The 24,710-nt window shown below is 39.2% G+C and overlaps 3 protein-coding genes and 1 long non-coding RNA gene across 6 annotated transcripts in view; 1 reads left to right on the top strand and 3 right to left on the bottom strand.

Annotated features, from left to right (window-relative positions):
- The window catches only part of LOC116651301 (uncharacterized), a 218,528-nt gene that overhangs the window by 92,734 nt on the left and 101,084 nt on the right, over positions 1-24,710 (bottom strand). The window lies entirely within an intron of this gene.
- LOC6624910 (protein takeout) lies at positions 7,921-9,249 on the bottom strand. 2 transcript variants are annotated; one of them, XM_070210326.1, is made up of 3 exons: positions 9,148-9,246; positions 8,607-9,084; positions 7,921-8,547 (listed from the first exon to the last, which is right to left on the bottom strand). In XM_070210326.1, the coding sequence occupies exons 2-3, from the start codon at positions 8,786-8,788 to the stop codon at positions 8,346-8,348; spliced, it is 384 nt and encodes a 127-aa protein (XP_070066427.1). In that variant the 5' UTR covers positions 8,789-9,084; positions 9,148-9,246; the 3' UTR covers positions 7,921-8,345. The 2 variants fall into 2 exon arrangements, with proteins under 2 accessions (XP_070066427.1, XP_032293364.1); XM_032437473.2 differs by having other exon boundaries at positions 7,923-8,547; positions 9,144-9,249.
- On the bottom strand, positions 9,650-10,733 carry LOC116651299 (protein takeout-like). The gene is made up of 3 exons (XM_032437474.2): positions 10,608-10,733; positions 10,056-10,542; positions 9,650-9,999 (listed from the first exon to the last, which is right to left on the bottom strand). The coding sequence occupies exons 1-3, from the start codon at positions 10,663-10,665 to the stop codon at positions 9,804-9,806; spliced, it is 741 nt and encodes a 246-aa protein (XP_032293365.1). The 5' UTR covers positions 10,666-10,733; the 3' UTR covers positions 9,650-9,803.
- LOC6624911 (uncharacterized) lies at positions 14,037-16,235 on the top strand. Its single transcript, XM_002049072.4, has one exon. It carries the CDS (start codon positions 14,167-14,169, stop codon positions 16,156-16,158), a length of 1,992 nt encoding a protein of 663 aa, XP_002049108.1. The 5' UTR covers positions 14,037-14,166; the 3' UTR covers positions 16,159-16,235.

The following is a 24,710-nucleotide window of genomic DNA, read 5'->3' as shown; positions in this document are numbered from 1 at the left end:
CTACCCCTGTCCCAGTCGCTTAGACGTTTATTTGTTTTTGCTGTAGGTAAATGCAAATTCAAGTGGGCGCAACTTGCAGCATGATTGCGGGGCAGGAGACAGGGCCATCACTGCCGGGGTTTATAAATCAACGCCGTGGGAGCAGCAGCTTGCGCTGGCAGCTTCTCCACCAGCCGCCATGTTGACAATTTTTTGCGTCAGCGACCCCTTGACCAGCAAACGATCCAAACGGCCAGACTGCGAGCCCCATCCAGACCCATCAGTAATTAACACATGCAGATTTCAAGGGGTGGGCGGTGACCCGCAGGGTCGGGGGGGCTAAATCTGTGCAGGCTGTGCGGGGAGACAGGACACTGGCACTGGCCAATTTGGCACAACTGTTGCCAGGCAGGCGCCCAATTGTCCGTTTGCCTTTTTGGGGCGATTTAATTTCAAATTCAATATTGGCAGCAGCATCGCATAGACAGGGTTTAACAGACAGGGAGACGGGATGGAGGGGGTCCAACTGACAGTCGGACAGACAGTTGGCAATTTGTTGTCATATGTTTGGTCGATTTTCATTTTATTTGTGCAACAACTTTACATAATTAATGGAAAGGGGGGTTTGGGGGCAGGCAATCGGGCATCAAATGTGAAAACGATTTGAAAGCAGGCGCTGATTTTGCTGAACCCTGCCAAATTGGCTGCGAGCTATCAATAGATTGGACTTCTATTGGTAGATACATATTTTTGCTAATTAAACTACGGTTTTAAGCGGTTTGAATTTTAGGTCGACTAAACAATAGAACTATGCAATAAATTGCAAATAATTATTTGCGTTTATTTATTATAATAAATTACCAAGAATTAGAAAATATTTCTAATTATAATTTTGTCTGTCTGTTTCATTTATTTAAATTTACTTATATAAAAAATAATAATGAAGAATATATTAAAACATTTAATATTAAATTTTTTATTTTGCAACCAACAAATATGGGAAATACTAACTTGATTATTTTTTATATTCGTAAACGAATTTAATTTTCGGGATAACTCGAATTGAGTTGTTTAAATAATTAACGTTAATTGTTTCGTGTTGATAAAGGTTTTTCGTGACATATTTCACACATTCACATTCAATTGCTTACAGGGTATTTGCTAGGCCAGACAAATTAAGCCACACATTCCTTTTACAATAAGATAACTTTAATATTTGACGAGCAATCGAAGCAAATATATTTGAAAATTTGCGCACACTTTTAAGATACGAAACTTAAATAATTGATTAGAAGATTGCTCGAGCCTGAAAAATAAATAAAACGCAATAAATAAGGCTATCTGCAACTTAATGCATACTTAATTATTCTATTTATTGCAAATAATACGCAATAAATTAATGCATATATCGCATTCAATTTAAGTAATTGTGATTTATTTATGCGAGTGCTCCACATTGCTGAAAATGCTTTTTGTTTCTCTGTTTTTTGGCAGCCACTCATTGATTACGTAATGCATTTCAGATTTCAGCAAGTAGGTCGCTCGCATATTACGCATACGCCGCGTGCGGCAGCCCGAAAATATGACACGAGCTTGTCATAATGCAAAGTTTAAATAAATGATATACGATATATGAGAATTGCATATAGAATTAGGCATGTGTGTTTGTATGAGTGTGTGCATTCGAAAAAGCCCATAAAAAGCAGCCATAAAACCCTTTCCGCACAACGGAAATCCCGCTTCAAAACAAACGCCATTAAAAACGAGGTCAGACAGAGCAGCAGCAGCAGCAGCAACAGCAGCAGTAGCGGGAGGAGGGACGACTGCAGGGGTTAGCGGCGGCGCTCTGCCAGCAAGTGAGTGGGAAGTAGCTGCTTCAAGGACTACCAAAAGTCAAAAAAGAAGAAGACAATTTAGAGCCTCGAATGGTGCCACAAAAAATATATATCAAAAAAATTCTTCAAAGTTTTGCGCAACAAACAAAATATAAAAAAAAAAAAAACAAAGTGAACGAATATAATATAATATTTTAAGAGTGTGCATAGGGAGTACCATAAAATATGGGCGCAACAAAAAAGTTCAAGTTTAGGCATTAGAGAGTGAGAGACAGACACACACACCCACACATACACACACAGGAGAGCTGTCTGTGTGCCAAGGTATTTATTTTCATAACGCAACACAACATAAGGAAGCAATAAATTTAAGCTGACTGACGACAGTTTGCTGGGGCCTAACGGGGGGTGTGGTAGGGTTGATACTGCTAGGGGCGGCTGCTTTGGCTTAGGCGACAGCATTAGGGCAGCTGCGGGTGTTTATGGCGGGGGCATGCCATGTGTCGTCTGCAACTCTCGTGTAGGTAAAATGCTAGCAGACGGGTTTGCACACATATTGCATAGTTATTGTTTTAAAGCTTAAGCTTTCCCCCAACACATCCACCCACCCGTGCCCTTATCATTTAAATAAATTTTATGCAATTTAGTTAAGCTGTTCCCTAGCTCAAACCCCACCGCCCCTATGCGCCACACCCACCACCTGACTCCAGCTGCAGCGGCTGAGTGAGTGAGTAAATGTCATTTAAATATTTCGCTCTCTACTCATGTGCTCCACATGCTGCTCATGCCCCAACAGCTTGATGTTCTTCTCTGTGGCATTCCAATTTCTTTTGCGCCGCCTGCTGCCACGCCCACAGAGTGCCATAAAATATTTAGCCGAGCTGTGTAGGGAGGCTATATATACCCCATATATACCCTGACTAGGTTTCCTGTTGTTAGCTCCTGCTTTGGCTTTGCGTTTGTGTTTTTCCAGCTTTTTCTGACTCTTGTCGTTTGTCAACGGCGACTTGACGGAGTTGTTAGTTTTACAGTTGTTCTGTACCTGATGTTGTTGCTGTTGTTGTTGTTGTTGTTTTTGCAGCACATCATAAAATCATATGTGAGCAGTCGGTGCTCTGTTCGTTCCTCGTTTTGGTTATTTATGTTTGTCATGTTGCGTTTGTCAAGTTTTTGCACTTGAAAGCATTATGGCTTAATTCTTATATGAGCGCCGGCACGAGAGCTTACATGCCAAATGCGTGTATATATACATATGTATGTGTGTGCGTGTGTGTTTGGAAATAAGCACAAGCAGGTGTCACAGACACCCCGTGAATTTTAACTGTAGTTACGCATTGTTAATTCACATCAAAGGAAATGTCAAAATGATGTCGGAATCGGCAACTGAATTTTAATATCAGCTGGCATCTTGAAAATCTTGAGAATTTCTAACACTAAACAGTTTTAATATGAATCTATTTTATAATATTTTCCCTTCTTGAAATATCTAAAGAATAGATATTCCAAGTTATCTTAAGTAAAAAAGATACTTATTGAAAATATGTATCCAGAAATATTGTTAATTATGAACGAAATCCGGCATCCATAGAAAGTTCTAAACAAATGATGCCCTTCTTCCAACTTAAGAAATGTCTTCTAAAATGTATTCAAAACAAGACATGCGAAAATCCTGACTTAATGCCATGTATTTAAAATGAACTGAAAATGAATCAGTTGTTTTCTATTATTTTTGGTTTTTAATGCAAACTTGAAGGTTCATTTTATTCAATTGCTGCTATTTTAATTGAAAATTCCATAGAAAATGCGGCAAACATAGTTGAAGAGTAAATACCAGATATAGTTGCAAAAGCAGGCTCCACAACAAGAGCTTAATTGAATCAATCTTAATTAAAAATTGTTATATATCACAAAAAATTAGTCTCAAGTTTTATTGGGATTACAAAAATGTTGTTGCACGAAGCTTGCCGCAAGGTGAAAAACGAGGCATATGCCAACAGCTGTTGCAACAATTTATTTGCACAAAAAATAAATATAAATATGTATGTATGTGTTTGTATATAGCAAATGTCAAATGTGTGTTTACATTGACCAAATACACAAAGACACACATACACATATACACTATGCTATTGAGCGTTGCCTTTAAGGAACAACAAAGAAAATTGCTTTAGTAAATCCAAACGAAAATAAACACAAAAACAGAACTTGAGCTACAAAGCAAACAAACTCATATACGTGTATATGCGTCCAGGGTCTAAGGTGCGCCCAGGTGAGCAGGCGGTGGTTGGGCGGTGGGAGGGGGCCCACAGCTAGGAGCTACTCGTTGACGCTTTTAGTTGGCGTCACATTTGCCAAAGTCAAAAAGGGTTGAGCTTCAAGTGTTTATGTCTCGCAGCTATGACTGCTGCCCCCAATGCCACGCCCACTTGTGGCAGGTTGGGCAAGAGGCGACAGGCGGGGGCGACGACAATCATATTGCGCCTTATGTATGACACTTAAACATGCAAAGCTGCTTGCCAAGATGATTTATATTAGCCATGATTTCTAACAATTTCTAGCACTTTACCTCAACCACTGCCTCTTTTCTTTTGGCCCAAGCGTCGAGGTGTTGATTGTTGCTGAAATTTTGCACACCAGATGACGGACCCGGAACGTGGCAACATGAAACAGAAGTGGGTAATTCACACACACACACACACAGACACAAATCTAAGCACACGTGGCGTATGACATATTTTTAGCCATGATAATAACAACTTATTCATCTTAACTTTTTCGCTACCCTTTCTGCGACCCATTTTTTACAGCACGTTTGAAACGCAAGTTATGGCTCGCTACTTATGGACCCAAGGACATTTATAAAGAGGATGAGCTCAGTGTCAGAATGTGTATATAGCAGAAACTTATGCCAATAGCAAGTACTTAGTGAATCCAGAAACATATGCCAATAGCAATTACTCAGTGAATCCAATAGAATCTTTTAGGCTTCGTGTTCCAATAAGAAATCAGTTTATACCCCACAGTAGACTAGAAAGCAGCCTGCATAGCAGGTGTTATAGCTATTTATGGTAAAAACGGTAATCTTAATGTTGACTTTGACATGTATTGTCTGTTTAATGAAGTTTTTTTAACTCTCTGAGAGGTCGACATTAATTGGTTTCTTTGCTTTTGTTTCTAGGAAATCTCTTTGATAATATTCAATTTCCAGGCAAGACAATATACCTTGATTAACTTGATATCATTCATAACCAAGCACTTTCACAAATTTCAGAATATGTGAAAAAAATTATCCGATCTGACTATATATTTATATTTGTTTTGTTTACAGTCCCATTGAATGCTGGATAATGATATTTTAGTTTTTTCCCTATACGTCAACTTATTTTAAAACAGTTCTTGGGATATCTTTCCGAAACAATGTCTGCACTTAGCTAACAGTAATGCAAATTGAATGCAAATATCAGCAACAAATTCATAAATGCCAGCGGAAAACCCGACGACATGCACATACCAAGTCGCAATGGAACCAAGCAGTTTCTTATAGGCAACGCGACCGGTACTGGCCACAGTACCATGTAAACAAAGCGCGTGCACAAGGCAGTTAAAACAATTACAGGCCACAAAGCAATGCCGGCGGAGTGGAGAGGGCAGCCAGCTGCTTGAGCCACGCTACGTATACGTAATGTTTACAGTTTAAGGGCGGCCGTTAAGGTGCCTGCGCAGGGGCTGGCATGCAAAGAGATGGCACACACTTGGGCTATCAAATTAAGTAATTGCATAATTGTTTCACTAGCATTTTACTATGCCCCAATGCCCCACGGGTGACTTAACCAAAAACCAAGCGACTAGCTAAGCCAGCAACAGCAAGCCCCTCCAATCCCCCACCCACACCGCCCCTCACCGAAGCACTTTTTCGGCTTGGCTTTTTATGTGTGTGCGGCGCGTTTTTCTTTTATTTGCCTTCTGCCTCAACTAATCCCCGCGGCCTGCTGCTGCTGCTACGTGCTTGTCTTTGAGTTTTTGTAGGCACTTAGTAGCCCGCCCGCACCACACCCGCCTGCCCGCGTCACTCATAAATCAGCGTCAAATCGTCGAGGGCTTTGCCAGAGCGTTGTCGTTTCTAATTGTTTTGTTATAGACACATATCCGTGAGATTCCGTGCCATGCCAAATGCCAAATGCAAAATGCAAATGCCCTGTAAAGCAGCCCTGCAAGACCACAAATATTGTAAATGCCCACCGTTACCAGCCCGCCCCCTTGTTGGCGACCACATGTACACATACGAGCACTTGCACCTGCTGGCCAGCCCTGCGGTTAGCCAACATTGTTGCCTCCAGGCAGTAGCCAGTGCGGGTCCGGTTCGGACTGGCCTGGTCGAGTCATGATAACGCCAACACGGCGGTCAAATATGGCGCTAACATTATTAGCTCAAACTTTGGGCCAGGAAGCTAGAGGCAGGTGGAAAGTACAGCTAGAGCTGGCCCATGCGATGTTTCAGCGCTTTCTCTGGGAGGTTGGGGCTGTTCGGACTGGTTAATTGTTTGAAATAAAGTGTAATTGGAAATTGTGCATATATTTTCATAAAATATAAAGCAAAAGGTGGAAGGTAGAGCGTGCGAGCAGCGAAAGAAACTCTCCACAGCACTTACTAAAGCAGGAAATATATGGTGGGTAAAATGTAGATAAAAATCTTGCACAGAAAGTTAATTTAACTAACTTTTTTTTAGGAGAGGTGGGAGATTAAGCTTCGAAATCTTATGAAACATTTTTGCCATAACTTTTTCATCACTATCTGTTAACAAATATTTATTTTAAAATATGACCGCATGCCTAACTCGCACATTCGTACCTATATCCATATATATATGCATGGTTCCCATTATCTTAATATACCTTATCCCCCTCGTAATATCGTATTGTGTGTAAAGCCCACTTAAGCTGCCCAGACACACCCTTCTACTCTACCATAACTCTACCTTAAGCCTGCTTGCTTAGCAGCTCCCACATCCTCTGCCATATGCCATGCCTGCCCCAAAAATCTTAATTGCCTTTCCTTACCTAACCTATTGATGTGCCTGATGCGCCAGTTTTCCATTTAGTTTTTTACCAGCGCACGCATTGCCCAATTTGCTGTTGGCTCTGGGTTATTTTTTGTCTTCATTTTTATTTATAACCCTTTCGCATGGTAGCTTTAGCTTCTGTATCTTCCTTTGTGCAGTGCGTTTTCAGCATTTATCATTCCTAATTACTGGGACTAAGCTGTTTGTCTGTTCGACTGTTGCTGCTGGCTCTCGGCTGGGGCAGGCAGCAAACTGATTGATCTATGCCTCTCCGAGGTCTGGACGTGCCCAGTGTTCTGCGCTCAATTTATGGGATAAGTCAGAGCGGCATGTGGAAGTGCAACTGCAACTCGGTCGAAAATCTCATTTGTTGCGCTTCGTTGCTAATTTTAATATTATTTTTGGAAATCTTATAACTTGCCCTTCAGCTGCCTCTCTCTACCCACCTATAAGCACCCTTTTAGTGGTGAGCGTCTCGCTTGATTCTTTGATGCCTCCGAACTGTTGATGTCTTTATTGCAGTTGATGTTGTTCTTGCTGTTGTTGTTGATGTGCTCTCTTCATATTATAATTTTCATTTTTCGTTCATTCATTCAGTTCTCGTGCCAGTGGATCTTCACTCTGGCATCTTTACGCGACTTTGACTATCTATAATTGGCTGTCTGACTGCCCCCGACTGGATTTGCTATGGCTATGTGCACTCTTCTCTCCCCAACTTAGCCAATCTATTCTCCTTAGGGTCTTTGGGTGCGGAGAATTGCGGGTGTGCGCTTTTAATCAAGATCAAGCGTAATAAATTAAAGTTGCTCTGGGAATTGAAAGGCGTTGAGTGTGGGCAGTTCTGGTAGCACTGATTTTACAATGTCTTTGGGTTGGTTTCTCTTTATACAGATAATAAAACTACAAAAAAAGCAGTTAATATATTAAATGAAGGTCATCTATGGAATGGGAGAAACAATTTAAATCTAATATTTACAGGGATTGTTATCTCAATAAATTTTATTTTATAAAATACAAAATAGTGTAACCTCAGAATAGTTGCACAACAATTTAAATGTCAATTATTTAATCGATTCGAATAATGGGAAAACAATTTCGAAAAATATAGATTTTTATGAGAAAATCCGATAATGGCAGAATAATTATGTGCACAACTTATATTTATTCAGCACAGCGATTATATTTTATCCGTAAATATATTATATATTCTTTTAATCTCAGAAGAATTATGTAATTGTTTACCCGAATTTAAAAATTTAATTCAAGTAGAAATATTTTTTATGGGAAATGGATCATTTTTTTCCTACCCAAAATATCGTACCAAAAAAAATATTATTTTATTTTAAACAGTATGTATTGAAGAAACTATCACAAATGTTCAATACTCAACCTTTGAAGCTATACAATATATCGATAGCCATTGCCATAAGTAAAATGATTACAGCTTTGCAAGCTTTCATCTTTCAATGTTTTAATCCGGTAAAAACATATCATCATAGGGAATGGCTTGTACAAACTTATTGATAAGATTGACAAAGCTTCGGGTATAGACAGGCAAAATGGTTGATTCGATTTCGTTCCAAAACTCAACCCACCTTTCGTTGATCACGCGATTGAGTAAAACAGTTAGATCGGTATTCTCCTTAAACAGATTATCAGCTGACAAAATCCAACTATAAAAAATAGGCGAACTTAAAACTCAACTCCAGAAAGAACTTTAGTTATGGCTTACCGATCCAGTTCGAAGATTGGTGCCATTTCGTAGACCTTAAGATAGCGTTTCTTATTGCGATACTCGATGAAGCCCTTGATTGTGATCGTTATGCGCACATTCTGCATATCCGATTTCGTGGAACCACTTGAGTTCGTATAAACTATAATGCCACGCCCACGCAGCTCGTAGTTGCCATGCATGACGAGACTTGGAATTTTCAATTTCACTTCAAATTTATTTAGTTCCGGTTCGCGGTCTAGTCCCGACAAAGAAATGATAGTTGCATTTTCAAAACCCTTGAGAACCTGATTCTTCAATGTGTAGCTTATCCAAAGGGGACCAGGTGAGTTTATGAGTGTGATATCGTCCACTTCAATATTATCGAAAGACGGTAAACCAATTTTGGCATCGCCTTTGGCATAGCGACGTATAAATTGATTTGTACTTTTTGCAATGCATTTGCCATCTCCAAAATGGCATTTCTCGATATCTGAAGCTGTGGATGGTCAAGGTAAAAAGTGATTTTTGGGTACCTTTGACACACTTCAAGCTCACCTACGTATCTGTAGAGGCACAGCAATGTTATCTTTAAATATATTTCAGCGAAACACTTCATAATGCTTTAAGAACTTGTTAGCACAACAGTTCACACAATAATATTATTTAACGTCTGATATGCACTTGCAACAAGTCTCAGTAAGAGTGTTTTTTAAAAATTAAAAACCTGTTTGGCTGCACGGGAGCTGTATATAACATTGAGAATCTAAACCCATTCACCTTACACAGATCATAGGAAGTGAGAGTGGCAGCTACTAACTGTTAGATGCTCTGTTCTCTGTGTGAATTTTTGGGAGGAGCTTTAGGAATATTTATCAGAGCTTGCCCTGACTTATGGACTGATTGGTGATAAAATAACTTCCAGATTTAAGTATATAACTGCAGCTATACATTGAGTCGAATGGCAGCACATACTGAACTTTTGAGTATGTACATAATAAATTTGCTAGCCACTTTCAAAAACTAAATTTTAAGCAAGTTAACACAAATGCAATATTTCGTGCTTGGTGCTTTGCTTTGCTTGGTGCTTTGCTTTGGTGCCTGATATACCCCTATTTGTCATGTAAACAGTAAACAACAATAACAAAAGTAGCAGGTTTAATAGCGTAAAATGTAATAGTACTTGAGAATTTTGAGTCAACAAGTTTGACTTAAATATTATAAAAACATATCATCGTATGAGAGAGTATCAAATATATTATTCAACAGCTGGACACCCGACCTGCTAAAGCTGGGCAATACTTTCGGTTCAATATCATTCCAGAGCTCCAGCCAGTTTTCACGGTAGACGCGATTCACGGCAAGCGTTAGATCCAAATTGTGTTGATATAAATCGCCCAATTCCAGAAAAAAACTGCAGCATATATAGATAATTAATTACACTTTTTCGGCCCATGCCATTTAACTGACCGTCCCAGTTCTAGTTGCGGCATCAATTCATAGATCTTTAGATAGCGCTTCTCCTGCCTATATCTTACAATCACCTTCAAATTGAGAGTAAGGCTAACATTCTGGAACTCCGCATAGCAGGGTCCCGTAGTGTTGGTTTGCACCATGGACAGCCAGCGCAGTTGCATGTTATATTGAGATCTATGGACTAGTCTGGGTATACGTAGCCCAATCTCTAATTTGGCCTTGGTAGGATCCCGTTGGAAGCCACTCACGTGGGTAACGGTTGCATTCTCACAGCCGCTAATCACTTGATTAATAAGCTTAAAATTCAACCACATGCTACCAACTTGGGGGGCCTGAAATAATTGTAGATCACCTGGTCGGAAATCATTAAAAGGAGATATGCCCAGCTTCGGAAGACCTTTGGGATAGCGTCTTATGAGCTGATTGATGGTATTTTTTATACAATTCCCGTCACCATAGCGACATTTCTCTATATCAGTTGCTAATGGGTTATTTTGTAGAGAAGGATGTTAGCAAGTATCCTTTGAAATCACCTTTTAAACTCACGCAGTTTGGCACCAGAAACCATTTCAAGGCATATTACGAACGTGACTAATGCACGCATAATTATACTCTTATAACACTATTGAAACTTGATTGGAGAACCTACTAAGTACACAGCTAAGCTATAAGTGATTCAATATCAATTTATACATAAAATGAAACTGTCGACTGCTAATAAAATATCATGCAAGCCGTTAACCAGTTTCACAGAGTACTTTGTTGCACTGGGAGAAAAATATCTGGACAAGACCTAGAGTTAGTTGGCCTGAATCTATTAAAATAAATAAACTCATATTTTAACAGTTTTTCAATAATTTGTTTTTTATGCTTAAATAGTCTTTTTGGCTTATCCAGCGAGAAAGCTCGGTAGCTGTTTTTTACAATGGGCTTTTGTGTTAACAGGTAAAATATGTAAAATAGATAGGTGCTAGAAGTAGATGTAACTGAAAATCGTTATTTTCAAACTTTGAATACGTAAAGTTCAACCTGCAGGGATGTGAATAGTCAAAAGGAATGAGGTATGCAGCCTCTGGGATATAGATATGGATAAGATATTAATTGCTATATCATAACAATTTCAATGAAAAATCTTAATAGTACTTCCCAGCCTTGCCCTCTCCAAATTCATTACTATAAATTTAAGACCTTAATATCCTACCCATTTCTCGGTTATAGAAAATCAAACATCTATAACGCCCAAGTAGACAAATGTACAAATATTAGCGTTCTTTTCAACATATCGCCTTGCTCTGCTCTTCTCATTCGCTGGGTATTGGTATTCAGTATTCAATAAGCAACATTTTCTGCGTACAAATCAATTTATTACTTTTGTTTTATGTAACATTTATAGCTCGGTGCTGCATATTTCGACGCATTTCACAATGAAACTGCCCAAAAGGCAATAATCATCAACTTGCACAGCACATGGCCCTGTTGTACGGACATATGTACGAGTGTAGATGTACTGAAAATCAAGAATAACAAGAAAATGTACAGAAAAGAACAAAAAGAAAAACAATAACAATTTTTGCTGCTGCTGCAACATAAACAAATATCAAACGTGGCCCGACTGCAATGGGCCTCCGATTCTGATACAGGCCTGTCAGTCAGCGCCTTTAGTGCATACCAAAGCATACTCAATATGTATTCCACATATATCAAGAAATACTAAGAAACTTTTGCGAAAGGCACGTTGTGCTTTTTTGCATATAAATTAAAGAGCAATGAATGCGGACAATAAACGACAGAGTCCAAAAGACAAAAGGCCCAGAGCCGAGAGACCGAACTAACCCAAACCCAAAGTAAAAGGCAAATTGCTGTCAACCAAAGCCATTTGACAGGGGCTAATAGCTAAGGTCAACAATTAAACTCATTTTTCTGGGTTGCACTAAAACGTCTGTCTGTTAGCTTTAGCAAAAACCCACCCCTCCCTACTCACACTCTGCACTGCATTTATTTTAGTTTGCCCAATGCTCCTCGCAGCCCCCAACCAACCCATGTTACTTGACTCTGAGGCTGCTAACAAATATACCAAAAACACAGGAAAAATCAATCGCCCGCACTGTCAATGCGCCCGCATTTTCCGGAGTTTTACTATTTTGTTTTTTTTTTTTCCTTTTTTTTTTTGGGAGGGGTAGTGCACCAAAAATTTTACCTACACACGCGCTGGCTATGTAAATATTTATCATGACCGCCTGACAATATTTGTGCAGACTTTGATTCTGTTTTTAACAGAACTTAACAATGAGTCTGTCGACTGTGACATGAGGATCGCATTTGAGATCGGAAAAAAAGTTGTACCAATTATTTGGTTAAATATCGAATTTAATTTAATTAATTTTAAATGATGTCAATTATGGCAAAGTTTTATATGAAATATATATACCATATATCAATAAATGTATTAAACAGCAAAAAATGTATTTTAATTATAGTAGAAATTATAATATTAATATTAAATATATATAAGCCAGTGAATAATATATATATATAATAAGAAATATATTTTTGACTTACTCTCACTTTTTGTTAATAATTTTTTATTTTAATAAAAAAATAATATTTTTAATAAAAATATTGAAAATTTTAAATAGTTTTGCAGTAACCCATTTATAATCCTAGAAACACAGCAAGCAGCTTTTATGAATTATTATTTCCGTATTAAATAAATGATTGTAAAATTAAACTTAATTTAATTATATATATATATATATTTATTAACCAATTTGTATAATATATATTTAAATCAAATTAAATTAAATGCTTACTACAGATAATAAATAAATCTTCAAGGATCCTTACAACGGAACTGCTTATGCTGATTACCATTTTTAATTAGAAGAATGTATAATAGATTTTTTTTGTTTTGTTATTTTATACATTTTATTTGATTTATCAAAAAATTATAATAATTTAAATAAGGTTAATACTACTGTGAAGCGTATTCTAGCTTCGGCTACCTGCATACGAATTTGTTATTAGTTTTCATGTTGTTTCAAGTTTTCGAGTAGTATATAGAAATTTGTCGAGCTGCACAACATTTGTTGTTTGTTGTTTTTGCGCAGTTGCCTGTTAAAATAAGTGCATTCTGTGTGTATGTGTGTGCGCGTGTGTGTGTTTGCATTTATGTTTGTGAGTGTGTGTCGCATTGCATTTCCGCTTTGCAGTGCATCACAAAAGTATTTCGAATTAACAGTAGTAAATCAGGCGGCGCTCGCAGCCATTGCACGCGCCACGCCCCATGCTACAGTTCTATGTCAAAGCAAACAGTGAGGGAGTAGAGGAAGAGGGCGTAGCAGGGGCTATGGGGGGAGCAAAGAAGAGAACGCACAGCAAATTGTTGGGTAAACAAATATCGAAATGATGCGTGCCACAGTCGCTGCTGCGGGCTTTGTGCATTTGGTTGCATGTTGCAACAACCGCCAGCCAGCGAGCCAGCAGACACTCTCCATCCCCTCTTTTTTGGCCTGTATGATAAATATGAATTTCTGTATGTCTGCCACGAATAAAACATTCCCAACAGCAGCATGTCAGCGATGCACTTCCCCAGTCAAATCTCTGACAGACGTCATTCAGGAAGTGACAAGTTGCTTGGCTTACTCCCAACTTGAATTACGCGTCGTGCAGCGGACAACAGGTGGAAACTCCTTTTTTGTTGCCTTCGATAGGAAACAGCCTGACGTATTGGAGAAAGTTGGCAAAAACTCATGAAATACTTGTTCAGATATGTAACTCTTTTATATTTCATATTGACAACAAAAAATAAATAAAAAAAGTAAAAAACAGATAAATAGCTTCCTGAGCCTAAGACAGTTTAGAATTTGAAATATTTTTGGTGAACTGGTTCATACTCTCTCTCGCTCTATATATTCATTTCTAATTTAATTTTTAATTATTTTCAAATTAATCGAAATCTCACCTAACCAAAATGTTTATATGTTTATAAATCCTTTTTTATTTCACAATGTATATTTTCTGCTTTGAATAAGCAATCGAAAGCAATCAATTACAATTTTCGCCCGCTTACCAAATTGAATATAACAAATTCCCAAGTTTCTATAAAATGATGCCCAAAATGTTCTCGTCGCTGTTCTTTGGGAACCAATCAATTGACCCAACAAAGAATAAGGGTTGCGAGTGCTGGCGCCCCGATGTCAAGAACTGTGGACAGGTGGATAAGTCCAAGAAAAGTGAGTACTTTGAGAGCGACCTCGAAGACATCGCCAATAGCCTGATGAAGGTCATGAATATCTGCCGGCTGCGCCCGTGGGAGGTGAAGCGCAGTAAAGAGCTGATCAAGCGCGCCTTTCGCCACTACGAGGAGGTACGCTACAGGATGGATCGGGTGCCCAGTAAACGCTTTAACAAAGAGAACTTAATGCACGATCTGGCCGTAGAGGCGGGCATGAGTCGCATGGACAGCCAGCTGGCTTATGGCATAGTCAAGCGCGCCTTCCGAGCGTATTATCACGGCTCCGGGGAGGGTGGCAAGCGCATGGAGACGTTGTCCACACAGCTGCGACATCGCTCCGAGTGCCTCTGGTTGCATGCGGCCAAGCGGACGGCGCAGATTTTTGCCGTTCATGTGGGTCTCATGTACTCGGAGGAGCGACAGTATGAGGAATGCATCGAGTGCATTTACAAAACGCTCTACGAAGAGCTGAAGTCCCGCATTGTCAACGAGGATGCCGATGTGCGCGGCTGCGTCTGCGGACAACCCGATCAGACGCAATCGGAAAAAAAACTAAACAAAGGTTGGGACACCGTATCCGCTGCCACAAATATGAGCGCCTCCACTGTCAAAACGATGGAACTGTTTTTCAATAAACAAACCTTTAATCTCAGCAAGCCCACCTCGCCCATCTCCATACGCATGGAATACACGATGATATCCATGGAACAGATGGTTACCAAACTCGAGCAGTCATCCCAGAAGATCAACAGCTCCAACCAGTCGGTGAAATCCAATGCCAGCAAACGAGTCAAGAAGAAAAAGAAAAAGAGGGAGACCAAATGCAACTGTCCCGAGTTGCAGTGCTATGCGGATCGGCTAGCGCCAGTGATAACCGCCGAGTGTAGCCAAGGCCCGTATGTTTGTCGCTGGGTGCCCTTCAACGAGGAGGAGGAGACTTTACCCAAGCACCATGTGCCTTGCCCACCAATGGACGAGATTTGTCCGCCCTGCGAGAGTGACGGGCGTTCCTGCGATGATGAATGCACTTGCACCTGCCAAATTTGCCAGTGCCGCCCAGCATACGATGACTACGAGGAGGAGGCACATGGCGAGAAGTTATCAGGCTCTGGACTGGAGGATCACGATACGGATTATTGCTGGCTGGCGCCATTCCGCGACTTTCCTAGGGTAGAGGAGAAGGAGGAGGAGCAGCTGCCAGAAGAAGAGGTGGAAGAGGAAGAACCCGAATGCCGTTGTAAGTGTGAATACAAGCAACGTGGTTGGCCGCATCTCTTCACCTATCTGGCGCCCTTCAAAGACGTAAAGCCCGAACCCGAGCCTGAGCCAGTTGTAGAGACGGAGCAGCCAAGACAATCACCGCCCTACGGCATTTCAATGACATGCTATCGCTGCTGGAACGACCCAACCGAATCAGTTGATGAGGAGGATTCAAATACACCAGTTCCATACATGGAGCTGCTTAACGCTGTGCACAATCCGCCAAAAGTAGCGGGCATCAGTATGGATGTCACTGTCAAGACCCAACACCATCCAACACCGGACGCTTCGCGGGGCCAGAATCAGCCGGTCAAGCGACAAGCGCCCAGGTCGGACAGATCCTCGGTCATCGTCAAGCGGAGCACTATTGCAGCTCTCGAATCGAACATGAAAGCCATCCAGAATCAAAAACCCATTCAGCCGCCTACCAAGCCGGCCGACCAAGTGAGGAATACGCCGCCCCTGAAAGCCGTGCCCGCACCTGAAGCTAAACCTGTGCGGCCCCCAGCAGCACCTGCGCCTGCTCCAGCGTCCGCCAATGCACAAGACGATGATAAGTTAACCAAAGAGGATATTCTGGATATGTTTGGCCTAAATAAGTAGATTAACAAACTGTTCTCTCACCATGTCCAAGGCTTACAAATTTTAGGTATATTATTAAAATTTTGTCTTTTTCGAAATACTTCCTCTATCCGAATTGGGCACAGATGAGCAGCTCGTTTGACAGTCTGTTCTAATTCCTACAATTATTTCACATAGAAGTAGACAAGTTATACCCCATAATTTATATATAGTCTTGATCAGCATCGACACAAGTATATATTGTTCTTTCTAAAAATGGGGATATAATTAAATAACAGCTAAAACTGTTTTTAGTCAACATTTTTAGCAATCGAAGCGCTTAAATTAATATGAATTTCGCAAAGTTATAGTTTTTTATTCCGTTTTTATCCGCTGGTCCGATATACGATTTACATTTATGAATTAGTTTAAAAATTTAATGAAATATCTGAAAATGTTGTCACCGAGCTCTGTTTAAACTTTATTATTAAAAATATCACATATCTGCGCTTCCGTTCGCCGGAAAAAATGAAAGTGTAGCCATTTGATGTAGCAATATTTTAGAGCCGAAATCCCAAAAGGATGCATAGTTTTTGTGCTCCTTTGAACAGTTGTCAATCTGAGAGGCATTCAATTAGTTGTTAAATGAAACATAAGAGGCCCTTGAATTGAATGGCTGAAATATGCTTTGAAATCGTTTTGGCCAAGTTATTTGATACTTTTTATTTTTGTTGTTGTTCTTTGTTGCTGCATATTGTTTGTCAATAGTTTTGCACAAATTTCTAAGTGTGTGTTTGTATTTACCAAACGAAACGTCAATTGATTGTCAAATTAAAAAGCAAAACGGAGGGCGGGCAAGGCGGTGCCAAACTCAGGACATGGGGGGTTTCCCTTTTGAAATTGTAAACTGTTTCGTGCGGCAAATTTTGCAACTGTTTAAGGTGGCGAGGAGAGGGCTGCTCCGAAGGGGCGGTTCGAACCACTTCAGCTGCAAAACTATGCGAAATACTATACAGCACGCACACAATAAAAATAAAAGCCAAAAAAACCTAACAACAAACACGCATCATTTTGGCATTTTTGACACATAATATTTTGTATTGTGTGTGTGTGTGTGTGTGTGAATCTGAATGGGCAGACAGCCGCGCCCACAATGGACAACATTTGTTCGCTTGGTTCCGGTCGCACAGTCCAGTAAATTACAAAATATGTGTGTGTATATATGCGATATTTGCATTGTCAATAGTTTTCTTTGGGCACAAATCTCGTTAAAAACAAATCACGTACGGGGTTTCCATTTTCGGGTTTCTCAGAACTTTTCTGACTGCCCTCCCACCCTGCCGCCCGCCACGTCCAAGTAATTGCAGACAAATTGTAAGGCAACAATATTACCAGACGACCATTTTGTCGGTTGACAAGGGCCGCTCCAAAGTTTTGTGACAGACGCTTTTAAGCAGAAAATTGTTTGCTCATAACTTTTGACTTGATATCAGGGTTTTGGGTGCTGACCCTGCCTATCAAGAAATAAGTATAACAATAAACAGAATGCTTTCAAATAGAACTCAATTGAATTTTATAGCGAATTGAAGATCAAAGCTCTGTGGAGAAGGTGCATATGCAAAAGAAATAAGATTTTAGGTACTTTTTGAAAGACAGTCTGGAGTGGGTTTACCACAAAAGGGAATATTGAAATATCGATTTTATTTGTAACTTAACGTAAATTTGATTTCAGATTTAATTAATTATTTTTTAATTTTTTGGAATTGGTTAACATTTCAAATCCAAATATAACGGAGCTTTCAATATAAAGAGATTACCAAATAGTTATTTTATCCTTAATCCATCTGCTCTAATCAATATATACAACTTGGATGAATCGATAAATATATCGAAATGTAGCTGCTTTGTAAGTTACGATACACATTTTTGGACTTGGCTACCATTTAAGTGGCAACTTTCGCCTTTGCATGGTACCTAAAAAGATTGTTGGGCGGATCTTGCAGCTGCCGCTCTGGCTGCATGCAAACGCCCGCAACCGCCTGCAAGAGTCGCAACACCCTGGCAATTACGTGCAACACATGAATTACTTACGACTTTCTCGGCGCACAGAGTAAAAGTAAAGGTGCTTTTTTGTGTATTTTTTGGGGGGCAGCCAAACATTTTGAAGAGAGACACGACTTCAAATTAACACGTAAATTGCAGCAACTTAACGCGCTGCTTCAAACAGTGTTGGCCAAATGCAATTGCCAATGGGCTGAGGCTCGTTAAAGGTTGCCCGACTGGCTGGCAGCTAGTTGGCCAAGCTGGCTGGCGGGGCCTTGTTACAATTAATTGCATATGCCAGGCAACATTTTTGCATACCGGCAACATGTTGCAGTTAACGATAAATTAGCGTTTAAAATGCAATGGGCGCGCTGCATGGCCAACAGACACTTGCCACTTGGCACCCTCTGTCTGAGGTATCAGCCCTAGCCTTAGCCCTGGCCCTGCACTTGGCCTCGGCTTGTTAGCTCAAGAAGATCAGGCTGCAGTTGGCTGGCGGTGATCAATCAAGTGCCTGTAATGGCGGTACCCGCTCGCAACATGATAGTTTACTTGAATTGCGCAATTAATTAGTTTCGTGTTAATGAGCAATGCGATGTGCATCAACATCATCAGCAGCAACTTCTTCATCATCGCCTTTGTGTGGCTAGAGATACAAGAAGAAGACGCTTTGGCATTTCAAAAACGCTCCACACACTCGCTTGATACTCGCTTTTACGTCCAGGAATTTCTTTAATAGCCTTCATGGCCTTCGGGCCAAGTCAACGCCAGCTACCAACTGCAGCAACTAGACGTTTTATGACTTTGTTTTAGATGCCTTCAAAGTGTCTGTGCACCTTCAGCTTAAATTTAAATAGTTTATAGACGAGTAATTCAATAGATAGTTCGTCTATTTTCAATTAAAAACAAATTACATGGACATTATTTCATAGAAAAGAACATATATCAAAAATGTTGTTTGCTGCTGAACGTTTCGATTAACCTTAATAAAAAAAGATATTTTAAATTATCAAGAAATTTAAATGCATATTTTTTTTAAATGTATAAGACAATTGCAAATCAATTCAAATACCAAAATAAAATGCTTAACTTTTCTAATTAGTTCTTGTTTCGCATAACATTTCAGCTGCGTTTTGTGTATAGCAGATCCTCCTCATCAGCAAAATATTCATATTTTTGAGTTAACTTTGGATAACAAATAGTTAGCCTCAAACCGAAAAATAGTTTTTAAGCACTCGCAGCTGGCAACTATATCGGCAAAAATTCGAAAATACTCGTATGTATCATTTTCATCACTTTTCAGCATTCGGTCTACAAATCTGTTAAGTCCACACTCCAACAACTTTCCCTATTTTCCACTTCCCTCTGTCTCGCTTACAACGCGCCTGCAGCTGGAGCCATCAATCAAAACTGAAACTGGCTGGGGGCGGAAGGGGGAACTATTTGCAAAATCAATAAATACCCATAAACTTGATGATGAAATGAAACTTTGGCCGCATTTATCTACTATATCTCAATATAAACTGCATTTGTTTTTGCCTCTTCTTTTTGTTGTTTTTTCTTCTTTTTTTTTTTACCAAATAAATGCTGACAGCTAAATAGTTTTGAGTACAAAAATGTTTGGCATAGTTGGGGCCAAAATGTTTGAAAAACTTTTACGCAAAATCCCCGCCCCGAATCCCGAACCGGCAACTAAACCGCAGAATGCACATTTGCGCCGGGTCTGGCTACGGTTTCCAGCTTTAGATACGGAGTTGTTGGCTGTATCTGAATCCGAGGCTCAAAATGCAGCTGCAACTTGTTTGCGGTTTTATCGTCGTCGTATCTGCTGGCTGCAAGATTGTTTTTGCGTAGTTTGCGATTGCAGCGATTCGGGCATTTTTGGCGGTAAATAGTTGTGAGCACCCGGCCCAAAATGTGTAACTGCAGCAGCGGGCGGCTCCAAGTAGCGCTTTGTGGCCACACACATGACAAATCTCATGGTGCTTTATGCCAGCCAACATATGTTGCCATTCAAAATATTTAACCGCAGCAAAGCTGCGCGCGGCGGGCCTGAGGGGGTGTTGCGTCAGCTTGATTAATGGCAGCATTCAATGCAAGTGCATGAAAAGTTTTCAACTGCTGTTTTCGGGGCGTTTGCCGCATGTATCCATCAGATACACAGTTTGTCAACGACGCTTTCAACTGACATAATCATCAATTAATGCTCTATTAATAGAGGCTTTTCCCGCTTGCCGCACTCTCCCCAACTGTCTACTGTTTGCAGCTCGGTGTCTACGTTTTGTAGGCGCGACAACACTTAGGGCCCCAACATGTGTTTATGTCAATTTGATTGAAGAGGCACCCGAAGAAATAGGAAAAACTAACAAGCCCAGCAAGATCAACGTCTCGCCCAAAAGCCGAAGCTAGAAATACACTTCAATGAATACTTTATCGTATAGTAAATATATCCTTCTAATACTATACTATACTTTAATTTAGCAATAATTTTGTTTGAGCCCAAAATATAATTATAAGAAAATGCTATAAATTAACTTCCGAGTTGTTTAATATAAGTTTTGAATTTAAACTTATCAACACAGGATTTTGGGGCGAAAAGATACAGTAAAAAATAATAGATATTTACTTAGTCTTGAAATTATTCTAACCAGTTCCTTTTCAATACTTTTCAACCAAATTATGTAACACTTAAAAATTTGTTTGATTCCACATATGTGCAGGAACTTGAAGCTTAAGGAAAATTGCATCCTTGCCTCCTTTTAAACCCATTTTTTCATTGCTGAATTCTCTATTGCAATCACATTTTTTTTTTAATTTAAGGTTTTCTTTACAAATATTTGTTTATATTTATATTTTATTTCTGTAAATCTGTAGCAATAAAATGTAATACTCTTTCTTCTGTCCTACGCCTTAAAATTTTTACAATGCCCTCACTTCACAAGTAACGAGACGTGTGTCTTGAACTTAGATTATGGAGTTTTGTCTTTGTATCTGAGTTATTTAAATTGCTGCTAAATTTCGAAATCATTAAAAATTCAATTCATAGCCAATTCGAGTTGAATTAATCAATCAAATGCTTGAAAAATAAAGTATATCCACCGAATTCTTATCAAAAAAAAAACAAATAAGAAAAAAGTAAAGCACTTGCGTGTGGCTCAGACCTCAAATTCAGCTGGCAATGAAGGTCGCCAAGCTAATTTACTGACCATAATTAGCATTGGGTTCGAACTCGGGCATGTTGGGAACGTTTTACAGTTTTCCAAGCTGCTGCTGCTGCTGCTGCTGCTGGGCCGGGCTCATAGATTATTTTCAATAACAGCCAAAGCCATTTGCCAGCCATTAACTGTCTCTCTGAGTGTAAGTGTGTGTGTGTCCCACACACCGTTCACTTGGCCCAGACACACATATGCCAAGCATTAACCCTCTCTCAAGCGTCAATCGAGTGGCACGCAATGGCCTTGCCTCGCCTTACCTTGCCTCTATGCCCGAATCCCTATACCAGTTTCCAATGCCCAATGCCCAATGCTCAATATTTAATTCAAATACCCAAAAGAAACGCATGCGTGTTGTGCCTTCAAGTGCATTTTATGCTGGCCTAAGGGCAAAGAATTTTAAGAAACATTTACTTATTTATATTACCAATTTTTTGTTTTTTTTTTTTCGACAGCAAATGGCTTTAATTAGGCAATGCGGTTACCAGCTCTTTAAAGTGCGTTGCCTGCCCTGAAGGGCAATTATTTACATACCTCTTGAATAGGTACCGTTTAATTTGGGCTCCAATAGAAGTTTAGTCTATGAGTTGAGATTAGATGATATCAAGAGAAATCATTTTTAGAGATCTTAAACTGAATAGGGGCTCATTAAATGCTAATAATAATTTAATATTATAAATAAATAAATGTTAAACCAGACAGAATCGCAGTCAAGATTCGATACTAGTGAACATATGTCCACGATGTATCGATACTTGTTTAGGCTTTTTTCTATTCTCCTCTTAACCGAAATCTTGTTTCTCATCAAGACTTCTTAACTTTTATGTGATTACAAACAATATTTTACTCGATTATGCTCTGCACATCAACATATGTTGTTTGTTTAGTGATAGTATATACCTTTTGATCTCGAGAATAATTTATATGCTGGGCATATTCAGCCCTTTTAAAAAGTCGCTACAAAGGGTAAGAAACATTGTTTTGCAAATAAAATGATATCAAATAAGCAACATATGAATATATTTCCATTAAAAAGGAAACGCAAAATATCAAAAGGAAATGTTGAATGTATAACTGTGATGTATCTGCACCTGATATTACGTTGAGGCAAGCCTAACTCCTACCCACAGCATTTATTTGTAAGTTAAACCATATCCTAAACGTACTTGTTCGAGGCCTGTTAATTTATATGCATGCCAACGGGGCTGAGCAATTGTGCGTTTCTTCCAGCCCTTCGCCGTCCAATCCAATGAACTTAGTGAAAACAACGCATACAACGTATTTTAAAGATGCAGAAACTTTTACATTTAACCGCATTTATGAAGCCGATGCCAGCTGCTTGAACTCAAGACGCCCAACCTAGATATAAGTATGCCCCATTCCCCCCTCGCTGCTTTAGCTGTATAAATCCAAAAGCTTGGGCAAATGTTTCACGCGCTGCGTGGGAAAACAAAACCTTTTGAAGCTTTCAAAAGATTTTCACCTTTTATTAGATGCCAAGAGTTTATTGTTTAGCCCAAGTTCGCGATGATGGCAGGCGAAAAAAAAACACATACACATGCCATGCGAAAGGATTTTATCCTTACCAGAGCGCACATGTGTGTGTGTGTGTGTGTTTGTGTGGGTAATATGTAAAATTGATTTGCCTTAGCTGCTGACTGCTGCCGGCCTGACGCCGATGCTGATGTTTTTGTTTTGTTTTGGGATAATCCCATACATTAGACTTTTGTAAGGTGCTTGTTTGATTTTCGCTAGTCTCAAAAATTTTCTCCTTATTTTGGCTTATTTTTTGCTTATGTTTTTGCCATGCTGAAGGAAAAAATCATTGTGCATTCTGGGAAAACAGATGGAAAAAAATTGTATAACCATAAATGCGCCAGATTTGCGTTTACTCGAGAGGATTATGCGCCGGCTCCCTGTGCTCCAAAAGCAGCAGCAAAAGCAAACGAAACTTTCTTCTAAATTCACATAAAATTAGCAAATATTACATTTGCGCTTTGGAACAGCTCCCAAAAGGTTGCTGCACGTCCACATCAGCCAACTCTTGGCAGTAGCTCTTAGGCTCTCGCCTCTTCCCGCTGCCTGCTACATCTTGAGTTTATTTTGTATATTTTAAGGAAAAACTTTTTTATTGCCGTAAACAAAGTTTCGGCGCGCAACGGGGACTTATTTAACGTATATAACTAAAAACAAAACAAAAAAGTTGCTAGCCCAGGAAAAAAATAAGTCAGCCATGTGGAAATGGTAAGCATCCTGCAGCTCACATGCCGACAACCCGCTGATTGACTTCAGGCCCAGATACAAGGCTCGCCTATATACATATATCAACTCTACCCCCTGGCCAGGCAACCGACGCACTTAGGACTAGGGTGCCTCTTAATGTGCGACAAAAAGTTTTCACTTTCCACTTGGCAATTTACAGTTTATCGGTTATCGGTTATGTCATCTAAATGGGCAGCCTGCGATTTGTTTGGCATTATCATTAACCGCTACGACTTGTGGGTTTGCTGATATGCACATTATGAACAGTCCCAGGAAGCCACGAGTGTGCCAAGCCATTATAATCTATAAAGTGTGCGCCAGTATTGACTTTAAATGGGCGTCATAAAAGGAATCAAAAATATCTTCAAGCGCTCAAATATTAATATAATAGAAAGTATTGAGTTTCATAGTAAATGTTACTTCCAGTAATCACATTTTCATAAACTGAATGGATTTTAAAGCGTTACCTTCGTTTAATTTGGGCTTGTTATCAAAACTGACTTAGAGTTTATGGAAAATTTGATGTATTTTTCTACTAATTTTTAAGAGATTTAACTTTTTGATATAAATCTGCAATTATAATTTAAAATATTATTTTTTTAAAAGGATGTTAATAAATATTTTGTAAATTTATATTAATTGTAGACGTATAATCTATTCTGATATATATTTCATATTTTAAAATATATTTTAATATTTTTAGACTAATAAATATATTAAATGTTTATCTTATAGTATATTTATTAAACATTATTAAAATAGTTTAATATATTTGAACGTTCTTTACATATTGTATTTAAAATGTGTAAATCTTAATTATTAACTTAATATAATTAATTAATATTTATTTATATTTTAAACGTTCCTTTGCCATTCTGCATTCCTTAGGTGGCGCCTGCTACTCCATTCTCTTGCACATCTGACACTTCCTGCACTTGTGGCAAAGCAATTTCACTGTCCCATGCTCCACTAGTAATGGCTGGATACATGGCATGTATATGATGCGAACATATATATATATAAATATATATATTTAGGCATACATATACCCAACGTAACACACGATGCGTGGCTAAT

This window comes from Drosophila virilis, chromosome 5 (genome assembly GCF_030788295.1).
Source record: "Drosophila virilis strain 15010-1051.87 chromosome 5, Dvir_AGI_RSII-ME, whole genome shotgun sequence".
NCBI lineage: Eukaryota > Metazoa > Arthropoda > Insecta > Diptera > Drosophilidae > Drosophila > Drosophila virilis.
The sequence above is the reverse complement of the archived record's forward strand: the minus strand, read 5'-3'. Positions and strand labels throughout refer to the sequence as shown.